General features: G+C 37.5%; 1 protein-coding gene across 1 annotated transcript in view; it reads left to right on the forward strand.

The window, feature by feature from the left end:
* Positions 1 to 12,995, forward strand: part of LOC113669674 (nuclear pore complex protein Nup107) — a 40,832-nt gene extending 27,837 nt beyond the window's left edge. The window contains exons 22-42 of the mRNA XM_027185746.2: positions 553 to 630; positions 859 to 926; positions 1,599 to 1,647; positions 1,766 to 1,835; positions 2,374 to 2,444; positions 2,558 to 2,602; positions 3,060 to 3,104; positions 3,662 to 3,758; positions 3,859 to 3,912; positions 4,513 to 4,565; positions 4,747 to 4,803; positions 5,791 to 5,893; positions 6,422 to 6,510; positions 8,014 to 8,085; positions 8,817 to 8,870; positions 8,980 to 9,054; positions 9,287 to 9,331; positions 9,417 to 9,485; positions 11,322 to 11,438; positions 11,516 to 11,566; positions 11,929 to 12,995. Coding sequence (XP_027041547.2) covers positions 553 to 630; positions 859 to 926; positions 1,599 to 1,647; positions 1,766 to 1,835; positions 2,374 to 2,444; positions 2,558 to 2,602; positions 3,060 to 3,104; positions 3,662 to 3,758; positions 3,859 to 3,912; positions 4,513 to 4,565; positions 4,747 to 4,803; positions 5,791 to 5,893; positions 6,422 to 6,510; positions 8,014 to 8,085; positions 8,817 to 8,870; positions 8,980 to 9,054; positions 9,287 to 9,331; positions 9,417 to 9,485; positions 11,322 to 11,438; positions 11,516 to 11,566; positions 11,929 to 12,039 — 1,473 coding nt within the window. The 3' untranslated portion in view covers positions 12,040 to 12,995. The remainder of the gene's footprint in view (positions 1 to 552; positions 631 to 858; positions 927 to 1,598; positions 1,648 to 1,765; positions 1,836 to 2,373; positions 2,445 to 2,557; positions 2,603 to 3,059; positions 3,105 to 3,661; positions 3,759 to 3,858; positions 3,913 to 4,512; positions 4,566 to 4,746; positions 4,804 to 5,790; positions 5,894 to 6,421; positions 6,511 to 8,013; positions 8,086 to 8,816; positions 8,871 to 8,979; positions 9,055 to 9,286; positions 9,332 to 9,416; positions 9,486 to 11,321; positions 11,439 to 11,515; positions 11,567 to 11,928) is intronic.
* The last annotated feature ends 2,792 nt before the right edge of the window (positions 12,996 to 15,787 follow it).

Here is a 15,787-nt window from a genome sequence, read left to right on the forward strand (position 1 = left end):
GAGTTGAATAAATGAATTAGTGATAAGTAAATAATTAGTTTAAAGAAAGATTTCCACCGAGCCAGGATGCAGTACGTTTTACCATTGTGGTGTACACAAAAATGATATGTTTCCTAGTGCATTTATTTCACAGTGAATGCATTAGAGTGAATGATAAGGAAGTTTGTTTGACATTAATATCTTTACAAACTTTTGATTTTGGTAAATATTGAGAGTCCTCTGACAGTTAAAAAATGTCATAATTTTTTTTTTGACCTAAAAAGCCCCATTGGTGAAGTATTTTCAAAAATAATAAATCCAATTGTGAGTAAGGCAACAGGAAAGGAACTATCTTCCTTGTCTGCTTTCCTGAATTTGTCAGAGTGGAGAAGTCTAGTAATACCTATTCTCAGGAGTTACTATTCACAAGCACATGTCTTTCTCGATGCAATTTTTCTAGCTGCTGCTAGATTTTCGTCATTCACAAGCAGAGATTCTTTGGCAAGATAAAACTTTCCCTTCTGGTGGTAGATAAACAGGCAAAAACTCAATAATATTTTATTTGATTCACAGCTTCTACAAGTTTGCAAGTCATGGGAAGACTATCTTTGGGCATTTTACCGAGTTATGGTAGATGTTAGGGTGGAACAGGTAAATGTTGACTTGTTTTAGCTCATTACAGGCTGTTTGCAAGTCAGCAAGAAATGGGTTAGTCAGAGTTAAAAGATATCTTTTAAAGGAAAGAATAGTTAATTTCGCATATTTTTAAATCTGAATTCTGGTATATGTTACCTAGTTGATTTACCAACGTGGCTAAACTGTTTCCCCAACTTTACCAAGAATTGGTGCAAACTTTTGACATGTCTCTATTTTGTGTAGGAAATTCGCCTTCATCCCAGGCCTGAAAGAGATCTGGAAAGCTTGCCTTCCATTTTCTGGGATCATGTGTAAGTGCAATTTTTGCTTTTGAGCTGCTGACAACAGCTTATTACTTTGATTCTAAACTGCAAGGTACATTTTGGCAAAACTGTGTAGGCTCAGGCCATACTCAACACAGATGACTAGTTTTCTCTCAATCATTCACTCAAGGGATTCAGACTAGTAAATAACACTTGAATCTACCACTGCGTCATTAAATTATTGATTCACGTACATTCTGCTGGGCAAACTTTCGGTAACCTTCAAAACTTTTACCTGTTCATCAAGTATCGCAGAAGGGACTAGACACCAAAGCAAGTATTAACAAAAGAGCTACATTTCTAGTCAAGTTTGGTCTAGCTCAAGGTACTTTTTGACCATGACAGATGGCAAATTTTAGTCCGCTGCGAAAATTCTAAGGAAATTTCCTCCAACCTGCTTTGGCAAGCTAAAACTTTGCAGAGGCGTAACAATTAGCTCTGACCTTGAGAGTTAACTGGCTTAAGTTGTAGAAAACCATGTTTGGTGCTTGAGTCTGATACAGCATATTGTTTAAGCGGTAAAAGAGTAAAGTTGCACAAATTGGTTGTGATTGAGACTGAAGAAAGCTAAGGGGAAACACTGAATTAATGCCTATTGTACCCTCCACCATGCAGAGGCTGAATAATTTCTATCTCACAGTCTACCTGATCTTTTTCTAGCCTGAATCCAGAGAAAATATTTGATGAACTCTATGCTTGCCCAAAAGAGGTTTGTTTGTGATTTTTGGGTTTTAACTGTTTAAATTTTGTTCTACAGTTTAAGCCTGCCCATAATCTGTTATGCAAATTGAAACGGCAGTTGATTTATGAACTTATTTTCATGTCAGTCCATCAAACATCAAGCAGAGGAGTTCCATCATGTCGTACAGAAGCATATCATACTAAATGACACAACTGGTAAGAACGATGCATGTGTGGAAACGTTCAACGTTTGGTATTTTGATGAGGAATACTCGTGGAAAGCCAAATTCCTCATACTAGTGGATTGTATATGGATACGATAAGAGTCATGTTAGGAGTGCTAACATGGTTCTACCCTACTTATGATAGGATCTTTGCTTTAAAAAATATTTCATTTGGAGTATCAACTGAGTTGATAATGAAAATTGGCCACCTTAAAGAGTTTCTAAGCTCACGTTTCAAGCGTTAGCTGTTAGCTCGGAGAAAAGGCTAACGCTAGAAACGTCAGCTTAGAAACTCTTTACGGCTGCCAATTTACATCAACTCAGTGGTGAAAAACAAATTATCATGTTACACTCCTCCACCTATGCAGCATTAAATTTTAATGCGTTAATTTAATTACCCTGTTATACTCTCCCACTGACGTAGTACCACAGTTTCTTTAGAAACTTACCCCCTTTTTTCATTTGGAATGTTTGATTACAAATCACCGGAAAAATGATATTCCATTTCATGCTCCTCTCCTATGATTAAGGTTTGATTGAAAAAATGCACAGCTGGCTCGAAAAGGAGGAGAAACCTAAAGCCCAAATACTACGGTTTATGGTGAGAATTGAGCACACTGAGTCGTTTTTAAAGTGGATTATTCTTCTGTGAAAATGGATTTAAATTAACAGGAGTGAATTGAATTGAATCATGTAAATATGTTTGTATTCTAGGCCCATCTTGTTTTGTTTTTGCGATCAGCTGGAATCGAATCTGAGGTTAGTACTGCGCACAATAATTCTTTACATGTATATGCTCGTGTAATGTTAGATATGTTATGGTCGTGTGTTTTGCCATGTAGATTTGAAGATTGTAGTCTCAAGTAGGTATGAAGGCAATTTCTTTGTATTGTAGTGTGTATGCTTATCCAATCTCGACATTTTTTGATGTTAAGCATTCTACGGAACAGAAATGCAACTTTTTTGGAATATTTTTTATTAACAATGGACATTTGACTCAATGCTTGCTAACAGATCACCTGTTGCGCATAATTATGAATAACTCAAGAGTTAATTTGTTTATCGAGAGAATGAGCCTTCCAGGAATACTTTCAACGTGCATATAGCCTTTCTTTAGAACTGGATTATAAGTGGCTTTTCTACTTTTTTTCCAAGTTTATAGGTGAGGTATCTCAGAAACTTATTTACGTTTCTCTTTTCTCTTGTGTCCTGACAGACTGATTTGGATAAATGTGTGTCCATCCTGAAAGCTTATGTTCAGGTGTGTACTTCCCTTTTGAAGGTAGTGTTAAATGAAGTGAAGTTGGCCTAACACATACATTTTTGAGTTCAAGCAATGGAGGCTTCATTAAATATTGATACTTCATGCTTGCATAGCTATATTTTGAACAGTGGTGTAAAAAAAAGGTACAGTTTTCTTGCAGTGATCTCCCAGTTTCACCGATATACACTTTGCCGCATTCACATGAGATCTTATAAACGACACCGTCTTGTTTTAATGGTTCCAGGGCGTCTTGTAAGGGAGAACGGTAATAGATTTAAATTCCTGCGCGAGTTCTTTGTTGGCTGTTACCCTTATTACTTTGTTGGCTGTTACTCTTCACCGCTTGATGAAGACTGGCATTATTGTGGTCGAAACGTCGCGATCAACATCAAAAGTGACTCTATCGTGAGACAAACGAACAAAGTTCATCTCCTATCTTACACCACGATGAACAACCAACACATATTTTATTACAAAAACCAACTATGTTGTGTTTTACAGAGTTACTGTCTTTTATATTACGTTCAAATTTTTATAATCTTTCTTCGTTGTAGACACTAATTGAGGAGAAACAAATTGACCTGGTGGCGACCTACGTTGCTACTCTACCAGCAGACATTCAAATAGAAACCTATGCATACTTTTTAGAAGGTAACTTATATTTTGTAATTTTTACGTCCATTCAATGAGCAGTTGAAAAGTAAAGTTTTAGGGCAGTAAAATTACTCAGAACTTAAATTCTACCTTGCAGATATAGTTGACATGAAAGAAAGACAGAAATGTTTGGAGTTAGCAAGCAGTGCTGGTGGGTGTGTTTATATCATCTGTACATGCATATTTTGTAATTATGACAATAAGGGGTAAATCGTTTACATGTGCCACGGGTGTCAGACATTTACACCATGAAAGAGAGGCGCAGTTGTTAACTTCATTTTGACACAGCAAGCAGATAGAACCTGTCCGTTGTACTCTGTCAAATAACGACGTCTTGGGTAGAGCTGTAATCCATACAGCGCTCTAACCAGCTGTGGAGCCATGGGAAGCTATTCGAGTTGATAGCTCAGCTGCATCGGCATCTTAGGATGATCAGGCGTTATCTTAACTACCAGTTTAAAAGCATAAATACACTGAGATGATCTCTCTTTCATCAAAAACCTTAATTTCGCAATTCAAACCTAAAGTTTTAAAATGTTGCACTCGATGTGTGTTTGAAATTGTTTATGACAGCTACATGCAGGACGCTATCGTATATGAACCTGATGTTAAACGTAGATCGTCATCGAGTTCTTTATTTCTTACTGGTAGAGCCTTCGACTGCGACCTAAATTGGTAGGTCTGAGACTCGGAATTCTCAATTTCTGATCTTTGTTTCATTTTCTGCGTCGTATTATTTTTTATTTTCTAGGCTTGGATGTCCCGCTAATAACCAAAACGGTAGTTGAGTGCATTCGAGGAAAGGTAAGGAATTACACTACATTCAATAATTACTCTTTACTAATACTGACAACTAACTGAACCAACCAACAGTGAACCTGGAAGTAATGACGACAAAAACAACAGGATAATAAGAAAACGGAGTTAGTTTTCCACTATTTTCACTGTTACCGTTTGACAAAAGTAGATTAACATTCGTTTTCAGGAAGACTTTGCGATCGACAGAGGCATGTCGTCCGCTCTGGAAGCTGCTACTGCTACAGTAAGTCATTGCTCATCGAATGTTTTTTAGCCTTCTGTGCTTATCTTCTCGGAAGGCCGTAAACAACTCTGGTGTCGTAGAAGTCCGTAAACCTTCCCGCAAGCCCCAAGCGGTTTTCAAAGCGCCAACCATTGTGAGACACTCCTAACATCTCTTGTGACACGTTCTGGTTCAGTTCTGACACTGGCCATCGTTGAACGAATCTGGTCAGGTTTCTCCGGATTCATCGTTGATTTTGCTTCACCTCTGAATTTCGACATTGTTATTGATTTGAACATAAGACCTATGTCGTCAAACGTTCGCACATGTACATCAGTTTACTCTGAACATATCTGTTGAAGAAAAATTGAAACTGAAATATATATTTAAAAAAAACAACAACAAAATACAACAAAACAAAAAATGGAAAAAGAAAAGAAAAAATAATTAAAAAAAAAATTTGGCACCGTCAGGACTCGTGAGGAGTAAAAATCTATAGCAAAGCCCACAGTGGCGAAGTTTTGTAGTGACATAAATTTGATGCACATTTAATACCTATCTTATTAATTTCCTGCCCAGTCCCCGGCTTGACCAATGTACAAACTCTGCTCCAACCAAGTCCTCATTTATTCACAAGTTTGGCATCGACAAGAGCTGTTTATAACCCCTCTGCATTTTACACCACATTGCGTTTTTACTGCAATACTCTACAACTATACAACAGTAGGCACATACTGTCAATTCCTGCCTTTTATTTCCCATGTGAACCTCCTGAAGCAAAGAATGAAAAAATCTTGTCAAAACGAATATCGTTTGCTAAGCACTACGTTTCACCATGATAATCCCTATATTATTTTCAACAGTCGCTTATAAATTTTTCACACAACGAAAGACGGCAAGAACATTTTCCAAAGAGAAGTCGTATTATTGGGCAACAGGAGGCTCTTGATTCAACCAAACTATATAGAAGAAGTCAAGTACGAGACCTTTGTCTGTTTTGTTTTGTAGGAGGACCGAAAAAAGATAGAAGCCATTGAATGGTTGGTGTTTGAGCCTTCCCAGCGAAATGAAGCTCTGAAACAGAGTAATGCGATCATGCGATGCTTTATTGGTAAGCATGTGATTATATTCTAATCCCCTTAAATATACTTCTAATATAGTTAATGCTGGAAGGATTTTTTTATGCACCAAGCTACCGAAATTTAATCGCGCGGATATTTTGGAATACAATTATTGAGTAAAAAATCCGCTCGTATTAGATGTTAAACCATCGATGACGGGATTTATTGTTTCAATAATATGTCAGTTTCTAGTATTGTAGCCTTTAGTTTGCCAGTTTTCTTTCTACGGCCTTATTTCAACATCTTGTCGACCGCTTAAGGCGTGCGCGAACGACGGAAACAACGCAAAAGCCTGTGTTCTTTGTGAGTTAGTCTAAAACAAGGAAAACAAAAGGAAAATGATTGTTCACCGCGCCTTATTTGTTGTTCCGCTTTCCGTCTGTAGATTTTGCCTTCTTATAGAGTGTAATACCGTGGCATATTTTACACATTCCGTTGACGTCATATGATAAAATGGCAGATTAGGGGAATAATTAGTGGAAGTGTTGTGTTCACATTTATTTTATTGATTATTTAAGCAACGAGAAAGCACGCCGCAGCTCGCGAAGTTTTCCAAAAGATTCCGGTGGACTCCATCCATGTGATTCATAAAGAATGGCAATCGAGAGTAAGTGTAAAGGTACCATCTCAGAAGTCTCTTACTAACTGTTCTTGCTCTTATTTAAACATTTCCAGGAGAAAAGTTTAATAACAAGATGCGTAAAGGTGATTCCGTGAGATGCGTTGGCTACTAAGCGTAGCATTGGAAGGAATTGTGCAGTTGCACTTAACTACCATGATTAGTCAGTTAGATCAGCTGAGGAAATCCCTGTAGAAAGTTTTGGTGTTGAAGAAACCGTGACTGTGTTTGTACTTGAAAATAGCGAGAAGTGGCAGCTCAAAAACCTTTGCATTTTTCTGAAACAAACTGGAACTCGACCTACTAATATCGTCGTGCTACTCATCGCTTGTTTCATTCCTACAAAGAGAAACAGCTCGGTAAAAGTAATTTCCGTTTGCGCTGATAACGACTTCTCTCCTTTGAAAACGTGTGCTTTAGCCGCGGTAATTTGTTTATCAAAAACGTTAACGAGTACGAAAACAGGCTGTACACTCCTAAGAACCACTAATAGGACTATGGGAGTTATTTCCTATATACTTTTGTGTGTATATATGTATGTATGGGTGTATGTATGTATGTATGTATGTATGTATATATAAATGAATGTGGGGGTAGAGTCTACCTCAGCATAAAGTACTCAATGCTGTGGTAGCAGAGCTAAGTATACACAAGTTAAAGAATTAAAGAGGACGCACCATACAATACTAAGCACATTCTTACTATCTACAAAAAAGAACAGCTTTTCAGGAACAAAGCATAAAAATGTCAAGTCTCTTTCCTTAGCCTGTTACCTGTTCTATTCAACATTGCACTACAATGGAAAGTTCCAAGCCAAACTAACTTTTGCTAAATACTTCATAAAAACAGCCTATAACTTTTCAAGCTATACAAACCAAAGAATGACATTATCCGTTTGGTCAAACTTGTGCATCCTTTTGTGATAAGCAATCATCAAGAGTGACAAATCAACAATGGCATTATGCTTTACTCCAAGAAGAATTCCATTCCTCCTTGTGGAAAATGTGTGAATATGGAATGGCTGCCATCCATTTGACAAAATCAGTTTAACAAAATTAATTATACTGCAGCCAAATAAATGAAGATTTCAGCAGTTTGAAGCCTACTTCACTGGTTTCATTGCCGATATTTGACTTATAACTCGTGTATGTATGTGTATATATATATATATATATATATATATATATATATATATACACACACATACACCCATGAATATAGGACCGGTCCATATTTTATCCGTACAACCCCATGCTTCTAACAATCATTTGTTAAAATGAAACAATGGCAAATGTATCCTTTTGTAATTCTCTGGAACTGCTTTCGTACTAACACCTTGTGACTTACACCCAAAGATTGTTAACTTTCTGTTTGATGTCTAGCGTTGGTAACAAGAAAGTCCCTCCATCTCCCATTTGATATGTGCAAAGACACCTTTTTTTTCTTCTCAAGGACCTGTTGATAATTTGTTTGTATCTCTACTTTCAACAGGGTGGAACCAGTCCCTTGCCTGCTGCCGACGACAACGCCATACGAGAATATTTGTGCATCAAAGCTTTCTTGGTGAGCATCCTTATTAGTTTAAGTGATCACACGATTTCGAGTGCAGTTTGGAACAAATAAGCTCGAGTAAATTTTTTCAAAGACTAGCAAAATTGCACTGGCCCGTAGGGTGAGTGCAATTTGTGGTCTTTGAAAAAATTCACAAGTGCTTATTTATTCCAAATTGCACGAGAAAAATAATGTAACTACGTATTAATAATATAAATGGAAAAATACGAGATAGCTTATCATAATTATTAGAAGCAAAGCGCGTGTATCAAGTGCAAAAAATAATTTATTCAAACCCTGCAAGTTACATTGTGCGTTCGGTCAAAACAATCGCGTACGATCAAAACAATAGTATACAATGACATTTTCACTTCTTAAAGGCGCAAAAAAGTTCAAAGTCCGGCTAAAATGTTCAAGGAATTGTTCAGTCTGGTTTGTTACTTCTTTGCACTGAATTAACCCTCTTCTGCATTGAACTACCTGAAAACTGCATTTATCTTAACCAATCACAACTAGTAATTTTTTCATTTATCTTATTATGCCATAAAGCTACAGCCCTTCACTCTCCATCTGATTAAGGCGAGCAAAAGTATAGCGCACCCTTGTTATTTCAAGTTGATAAACCTGAGTCGCTATTAAAACAGCGTATGTATAATAACCGATGTAGGGCAAATTCGGATCCCACAGTTAGTTACATCATCGTTCGTTTATATCTAACTGCGATCGTATCAATTGAACTACAGGAGTCTCTTGATGCATTCAATGATTGGTTTCAGCATTTTCATCACAATATACCAGTAAGTCAAATGTTCTGTTCTTGCTTGTTCTTTGTGGGCTTTCAAATTGACATGAGGTTCTTACAAATTGTTTTTTTTTTGGGTATGTTTTCCTTTTTTTTTTGGTTAGCCAAGGCCGCATGATGGAGCACATGCTAACTTCACGGAGAAGGTGGCGTATGAACAACGCCTTGAGCAGTACGAGGTATTGTAATCCAAAACAATCCGAACTTGTGTTGTGTCTCGTTGACGCTTAGTGATAGCCCTCGAAACTGATTACCACTTCAACTTACTCTGCCTTTATCGAAAATATAAGTAGAATGTGTTTGAAGTGAAGTTAGAGCAGGGTTTAATTCGTTACTCACGTTTTCCGCAAAAAAAAAAAGAGATACAGAAATGAATAAGTAGTTGATTGATTGTCGCTTTGCATACAATAGGTGGAATTTGGAAGATGGAAGAACTCGCTAGATATTCACACGAAGGTATGACAACTGTGTTGTGTGTTAAGTATTGCTTCTGTCACTCAGTGGTTTTAAAACAAACTTTCCTTTTAATTTGTTCGTTTAGACCACAATGGAAAAGATTTATAACGTTCTGCTATTTCCTGATGGAGGCTGGATGGTGGACCACAGAAATGTAAGAATGTGTTTGTGTATTGCTGTTAACTACGGCGTTGATCAGTTCATTTAAAACTAGTGGATAATGTGGATAATGAAGAAATTTGAGGTAGCTCCAGAGAGTTTCATCCTAATTATGACGTGCGCGTTACCAAAATATAAAAAAATAGGTGTCGGACTGTTGTTTTCTGCGGTTAATATTGACATAAACGTTGTTGTTCTTGAGCTAAAACTCCTCAGAGAATGTACTCACTATCGGTAATTTGGCTGTTGTTTTAATTTTCTCCAACGTTCTTCGGTGAAATCTTGCACAGTTTACATACTGAACGTCTGAATTTTGTCCTTTCGATCATTTTGGTTTTCTGCCACTTGAGTTACAATTGATCTTTTTCATTCAATTGGCAATAGCAACAGCACAAATGTGTTTAACACTCCACCAAATCCTGGGAAATTCTAGCTAAAGGAACGCGATAAATCTCACTCGAATTCTCTCTTTTCTTTCTACCTAAATATTACGTCATGAAATAGCACTTCGCCAAGATTGATACCTGAGCATGCGTAAACTTTCTGATTTGTCGCGCACGCACACACGTACTATCTGAGCTTTTTCTTAATGATTTCCTTTTCGACCCATTTCGTGTCAGTAAAAAAATCAGTTTTCAATTGTAAATATTTCTCAACACTTAATACAATTTAGTTGTGACAATTAACTCAGATTAGACCTAATTTTATCATATCAAGATATGATTTACCGCAAAGCCTTATACAAATTTGTTCATACCGTTTAGAGCTTCTTTACTTTTTTAATAATTAAGTTTCTTGACCGTTATACAGATTTTCTTAAAGAATGCTTTGCGTGGATATATCGAGTTATGGATGCACGCGGAAAGTTTGGAGAGCATGAGAGAAGTGTTACTTTAGCTTCTCGAGTGCTCATTGTTTTCGAAGCGAACATTATTTAGCATATTTTCTTTTCATTTTGAGCTCCTAAAGGTCTCCCTCTGTCGAGTTAGAACGGAAAAACAATCTTGAAAGCTTTAAAAACACTCGGTTAAACTCGAGGGGAACTTTCAGCCCAAGTGAAATTGCACACGTCATGCGATGGAACACGGCCGTGCGGTACATAAGGTTTATTTTTTACCATGGTAACTCCTAAGGAAATAAGTAGGCCTTGCGCGGCGCGCGCTATGTTATTAAACAAGTTAACTAAAGATGAATATTCATCTAATAGAAAACGCAGATAAAGGAACTTCGTTTTGAGTTTCAAGCCCCAAAAAAATTGAGATCAAGTTTGTTTCTGAGAGGCCATAATGTTGTTATGGTAACCCAGTGTATCATAAAAATGATCAAACATTTTTGAGAAGTGATTAGACTTTCTTTTGAAACTATTTTTACGAGAACGCACGAAAATTTGTTGTAGTATCCATCTATCAAAGAGTGTGGATTTAAAGTTATAAATAATAGAAAGTCTGGCCCTACGTAACATAAGCTTTGCTGTGATATGCGTCTCTCAAAATTAAAAAGAAATGATTTAGAGAGGATTAATGGAAACTTTTTTAACGGCTTCATCTTATTGGTGAGCCTTATCCATAACTTTGCTCAACTTAGGAGTGTCTCTGGTAGCCTGCAGTTCAGAAGAGGACGCACTCCATTTTGTGTTTGTGATCTCTATTTGTTCATGGTATATGCTCTGGGTATTTCTTTCGAAAGTTATTTTCAATTTGGCGTCGCTTCCACAGAGGAATGATAATCCTTTTAATTAGCTTGGGCTCTCTGGTGTGTCAGGTGTCAGGTGTCAGGGCTTGAATATGAAAAATAAAGGAAAAAATAATAGCACCATAATTTTTTTTTTCAGGATGAAGAAGAAGACTCGCAACGCTCTCATCAACTTGAGTTGTTGAGACAGCTTTGTCTTCCACTAACTTGTTATCTTCTTCATAATGTTCTGTACTCAACAGAACAGTACAAGCAGGTACTTTCTTTGTCATTTCTTATTTGAAGACATTCAGTGGTCTTGCGGGCAACTTATGAATTATTATTATTTTGCAGTGTTTACAGCTCGCTGATGTTATATCCTCCGAACAATACAGATTGTATGAGGTATCATCTTTTTTTCTCAGCTGTTCATGCCAAAACAGATTGCGTTAAGACAAAGAACAATGGACATCGATATTCTCTAACATACTATCAACTATCCCCACAGTTCATTGTTAGTTTGGGAACATTTTACATTTTGCTTAACTAAAATCGCCATCTATCAACAGAAATAATTTCATTATAAAAACAAAATTCATCAGCTATGATGGAAATGGGATCTTATGCGATTCGCTTCATTCTTTAACCTCGACATATTTAATGGTTTTAACTTTCGAAGACCTTAACCCTTCTTCAGTCTATCTGTGCATAAATTTGATGATGTCTTTCATTTAATTTTGTTTTTTATTGTCATCCCGTTTTCACAGGTTTTCAGGAAAGACGAATTACAAAAGATGCTATCGCTGTTCCGAGACTCTTCGATTGCATTGTTGGGAAACAACCTGGATCCCCTTAGCTATGAAATCGCACAGAAGTGACAGGGTATCAAAATAGGAATAGGAACTTTATGTTGTGACGAAAAGATTTTTCTTGCTCGGGATCAGAGCAGGCAATCTCGCTCGGGCAACCAATCCGAACACAGGATTCTCTTCATCATGTGCACGGGTAGTGCCAGCTATGTAATATGATGGCTTATTATTTTCTCATCTCCTTCATAAGGGGATTTGCTTGGAATAAACCAAATCGGAAATTTTTGGTTTTGGTTCCGGTTTACAAGTTTACGTGAGTTTTGTAAGACTATCAGGTAGAAGTTAGCCCTTAAGTTTGCATCAGGAACTACGAATTCTGTCCTCAACTCTTTCAGAATGAAGGACCTTCGAGCTCTTGTAGAGATGGGCAACGGTGAATAGCTCTGAAAGTGAAGGTGCATGGTGCGAATCTTTCGAAAGAATATTGTTCGAAGCAAAAAGTGATATCAGTATGCACAGTCACAACTGGATCTGAGTAAAATGTTTATTCTATTAGCTAGCACATGATATCCAATTTCTGATGAGCCCATTTTTCTCTTTACTCACGTAGCCTACATTTCTTTGGTCAAAGATGTTTCCAAACTGAAAAATTAAGCTACCGAGTTATAAGCTCGATGTTCAGGCGCGTGGTATCTGAGAAGGGTAAGATGTGAATCAACTTCGACTCATAGAAATCGAGAGTGAATAATCTAGTTGTTGTCGAAAAAAACACTCGTCGTTCAAAACTAACCAACTAGACAAAGTCATGTATATTTTGTCTACAAAGGCACACTGTAAGTTGTGCCTTAGTGAACATTGCGTATCATGGCATATGAGTTATCAAGAACTTATGATGGCGAGCGGACAAGTCTTCGCTCTGTGTTGATTGTCGTTCTTCTAATATATATTTTCTGTATCTTCGATCTGCAGTGTAACTATCTCGTCCCCATCAGGTTTAATTTAGTCAATAAATGCGGCTACTTCCAGCTTGATATTATCCTGTTCAGCCACCTCAAATTAAAAGAGCCAAAACAATCATTTCCACAACTTACTATTAAGCGAGTCTAGTGGCACGTGTCGCAGCCATGTTGCTTACGTTCGACTTGCAGTGAAGGGATACTTCGGATTCAGGGCCAGCAGCCATGCGAACACCGACTCCACGTTTCATCTAAGTCGCCTGGTCATCAATTGAGATATCTCTCAGAATCCTGGACATCCCACGAAACTGCGCTGTCAGGAATGGTGCAGAATAATAGCAATCAGTTCGTTGCTGACGCTCGCGATCTGCGGAAGCTATTACCATACTTGAAGTCAAAGGAGTTCATTTACATCCAAGAGCGAACTCTAGACTGGATTCTCAAACAAAACCAATTGTGCCCCATAAACACGACGACGGAGGCTTGGAAAAGTGACATGGAAAAAGCCAACATGATGAATGCTGACTTTCCCTTGATCATTAGAACACTAGTGGCTCAATTACCGGTACCATTAGTTTGAATAAGACACAGACAACGACTCAACGGACATACCAAGTTATTGTGCTATCGAAATCCGAGAAATACGATCAAAAATAAAACATTGAACTTGAAAACGACATTGCCCCGGGGTTGATTAAACTGCTAGGAGAAACTATGGAACTCCCATTGCCTTCTCTGTTTACCCTAAGCTTAAAGACAGGCACTGTCTTCCAGTCAGTCAAAGATCAACTGCTTCATCTTACTACAATTGAAGGCGTAAAGAATCTCAGTGCGTAGGACGGATTGGAAATCTGCAAGATTGACGCAAAAACTGGTTGAACGAGGGTAGCTGGGGCACTCTGTGCCGCAAAGGTGAAATCTAGTATTTAAAAGTTCAAGAGTAGAAAAATTTTTTTATTCATTTAAAACTCGCATTAAAAGGAAAAAAGAACGATAAAATGCGACATATCATCACTCATGCTTCTAGGAAACAAGATGAAGAAACTGACATCTCTAGGCAAGTGACAACGAGGATGAACGTCTTGTCGTTCATTACAGAACGAGAATGTAGAGCACTCAGAGAGCGAAAATGTTGAGGAAGACCTGGAATCATTTGTTCAGGTACAATTTGTCTCGTTTTAGACATGATATTCATATGATATTCGTTTTCTCGATAACGTGACCTTTTCTGAACATGTATTAGTTTTAAATCTTAAGAACAAGTCTCTGAAAGAATCAAACATCTTAGGAAATGGAAATTTTCAACCCCCCTTCAAATTTTGCATGCAGTTAGGCACTTAGGGGGATGCACAAAAATGCCCTTTTTAAAGGGTGCGGCACTCTTGTTGCCATGGTAACAACAGCTGCTTGTTTGAGGCCTGGGGCCTCATTTTCTTACAAAAGCGTCGCAAAAAAGAATGCAATGTTTATTTCTCTATTTCAAGCTAAATACAACATTACAAATTGGCACTTCTACCATACATAGTAACATCATTCGCCTTTACTTTGATTCATTCAATTTTCCCTGGGAGTGAATGTGAACGCACCAATATATTATTCATCTCGGTACAGTTTCGGTCATTTTTTGTCGGGTAAAATAGGGAAAACGTTTATCTGAATTTCTCCAAAAGTACAACGATTCTGGAACTGAAACTACCCCCCTAGCTGGTTGTAATATTCTAGTTTTTAAATATGTAAAAATCTGCGGGCCTGCCTCTACTTTTTAAAGGGGCAATTCGCGAACGAAGCTCAAAAATCAGATGTTGCATAATTTGGTGATCTATACATCTAATGTTCTCAACAACAAACGTTTCAAACAAATGAAACGTGCGAGGCTTTGAAAGAATGTTACCTCGTGAGTAATATCCCGAAGTGAAATCTCGCCTCTGGTTGTCATCTTTTAAAAAAAAATGATCAACCTTCATGGAGGACAACTCGACTTAACTACAAACATATACCTCAAATCGTGTGCATATCATCCAGATTCCGAGTGCTGCACCTTCTTTCATGGGATTTTGAGCGATCCGAAGTCCTCTGAAGATACACTGTTATACTTGTATGTCATTTAAAACATGTTAAAGTCGGCTGATCTACGAAACTATCCTCACACCGGTAATTTGTTAAAAGCAATTGTTGTCGTAATGTTGTATTTAACTTGAGATAGAGAAATAAACATTTCACTCTTTTTTTGCGACGTTTTTGTATGAAAATGAGGCCCCAGGCCTCGAACAATCAGCCGTCGTTACCATGGCAACAAGTGAGCTGCAACCTTTAAAAAGGGCATTTTGTACATCCCTCCTGAGTGCCTAACTGCATGCAAAATTTGAAGGGGGGTTGAAAATTTTCATTTCCCAAGATGTTAGATTCTTACAGACTTTTTCCCATTAGTGCTAAGAGCACTGAATCCATTTTTTGATAATAATATGCATGAAAAAATTACCCAGGTCTGATTGGTCAAGATAAATGCAGTTTTTAGGTCATTCAGTACAGAAAAGAGTTAATTCAGTGCAGAAGAGGGTCAATTCAGTGCAATGAAAGAAACAAACTATACATTCTAATTGGTCAATAATCAGAGAAACTCACAGATAGCCAATCAAATGCAAGCCTTGGATGTCGCAACATTTGGACACGCTGAAAATTTGCGAGCGAAACAATGGCGGGTGTTTTAAGTAGGTTTTCTTCCGCTACCGCAACAATAATACAGCAGCTGAAAAACAGCTACTAACGAAAACACGGTAAAAAGCACTGCTTTTTGGTTGTCAGTTTGGAAGAAGTGGTGTTTGGAGAAGGAAATTGCCGCGTAAATCGAAAACTACGAGCCG

This window comes from Pocillopora damicornis, chromosome 2 (genome assembly GCF_964200805.1).
Source record: "Pocillopora damicornis chromosome 2, jaPocDami1.2, whole genome shotgun sequence".
Classification (NCBI taxonomy): domain Eukaryota; kingdom Metazoa; phylum Cnidaria; class Anthozoa; order Scleractinia; family Pocilloporidae; genus Pocillopora; species Pocillopora damicornis.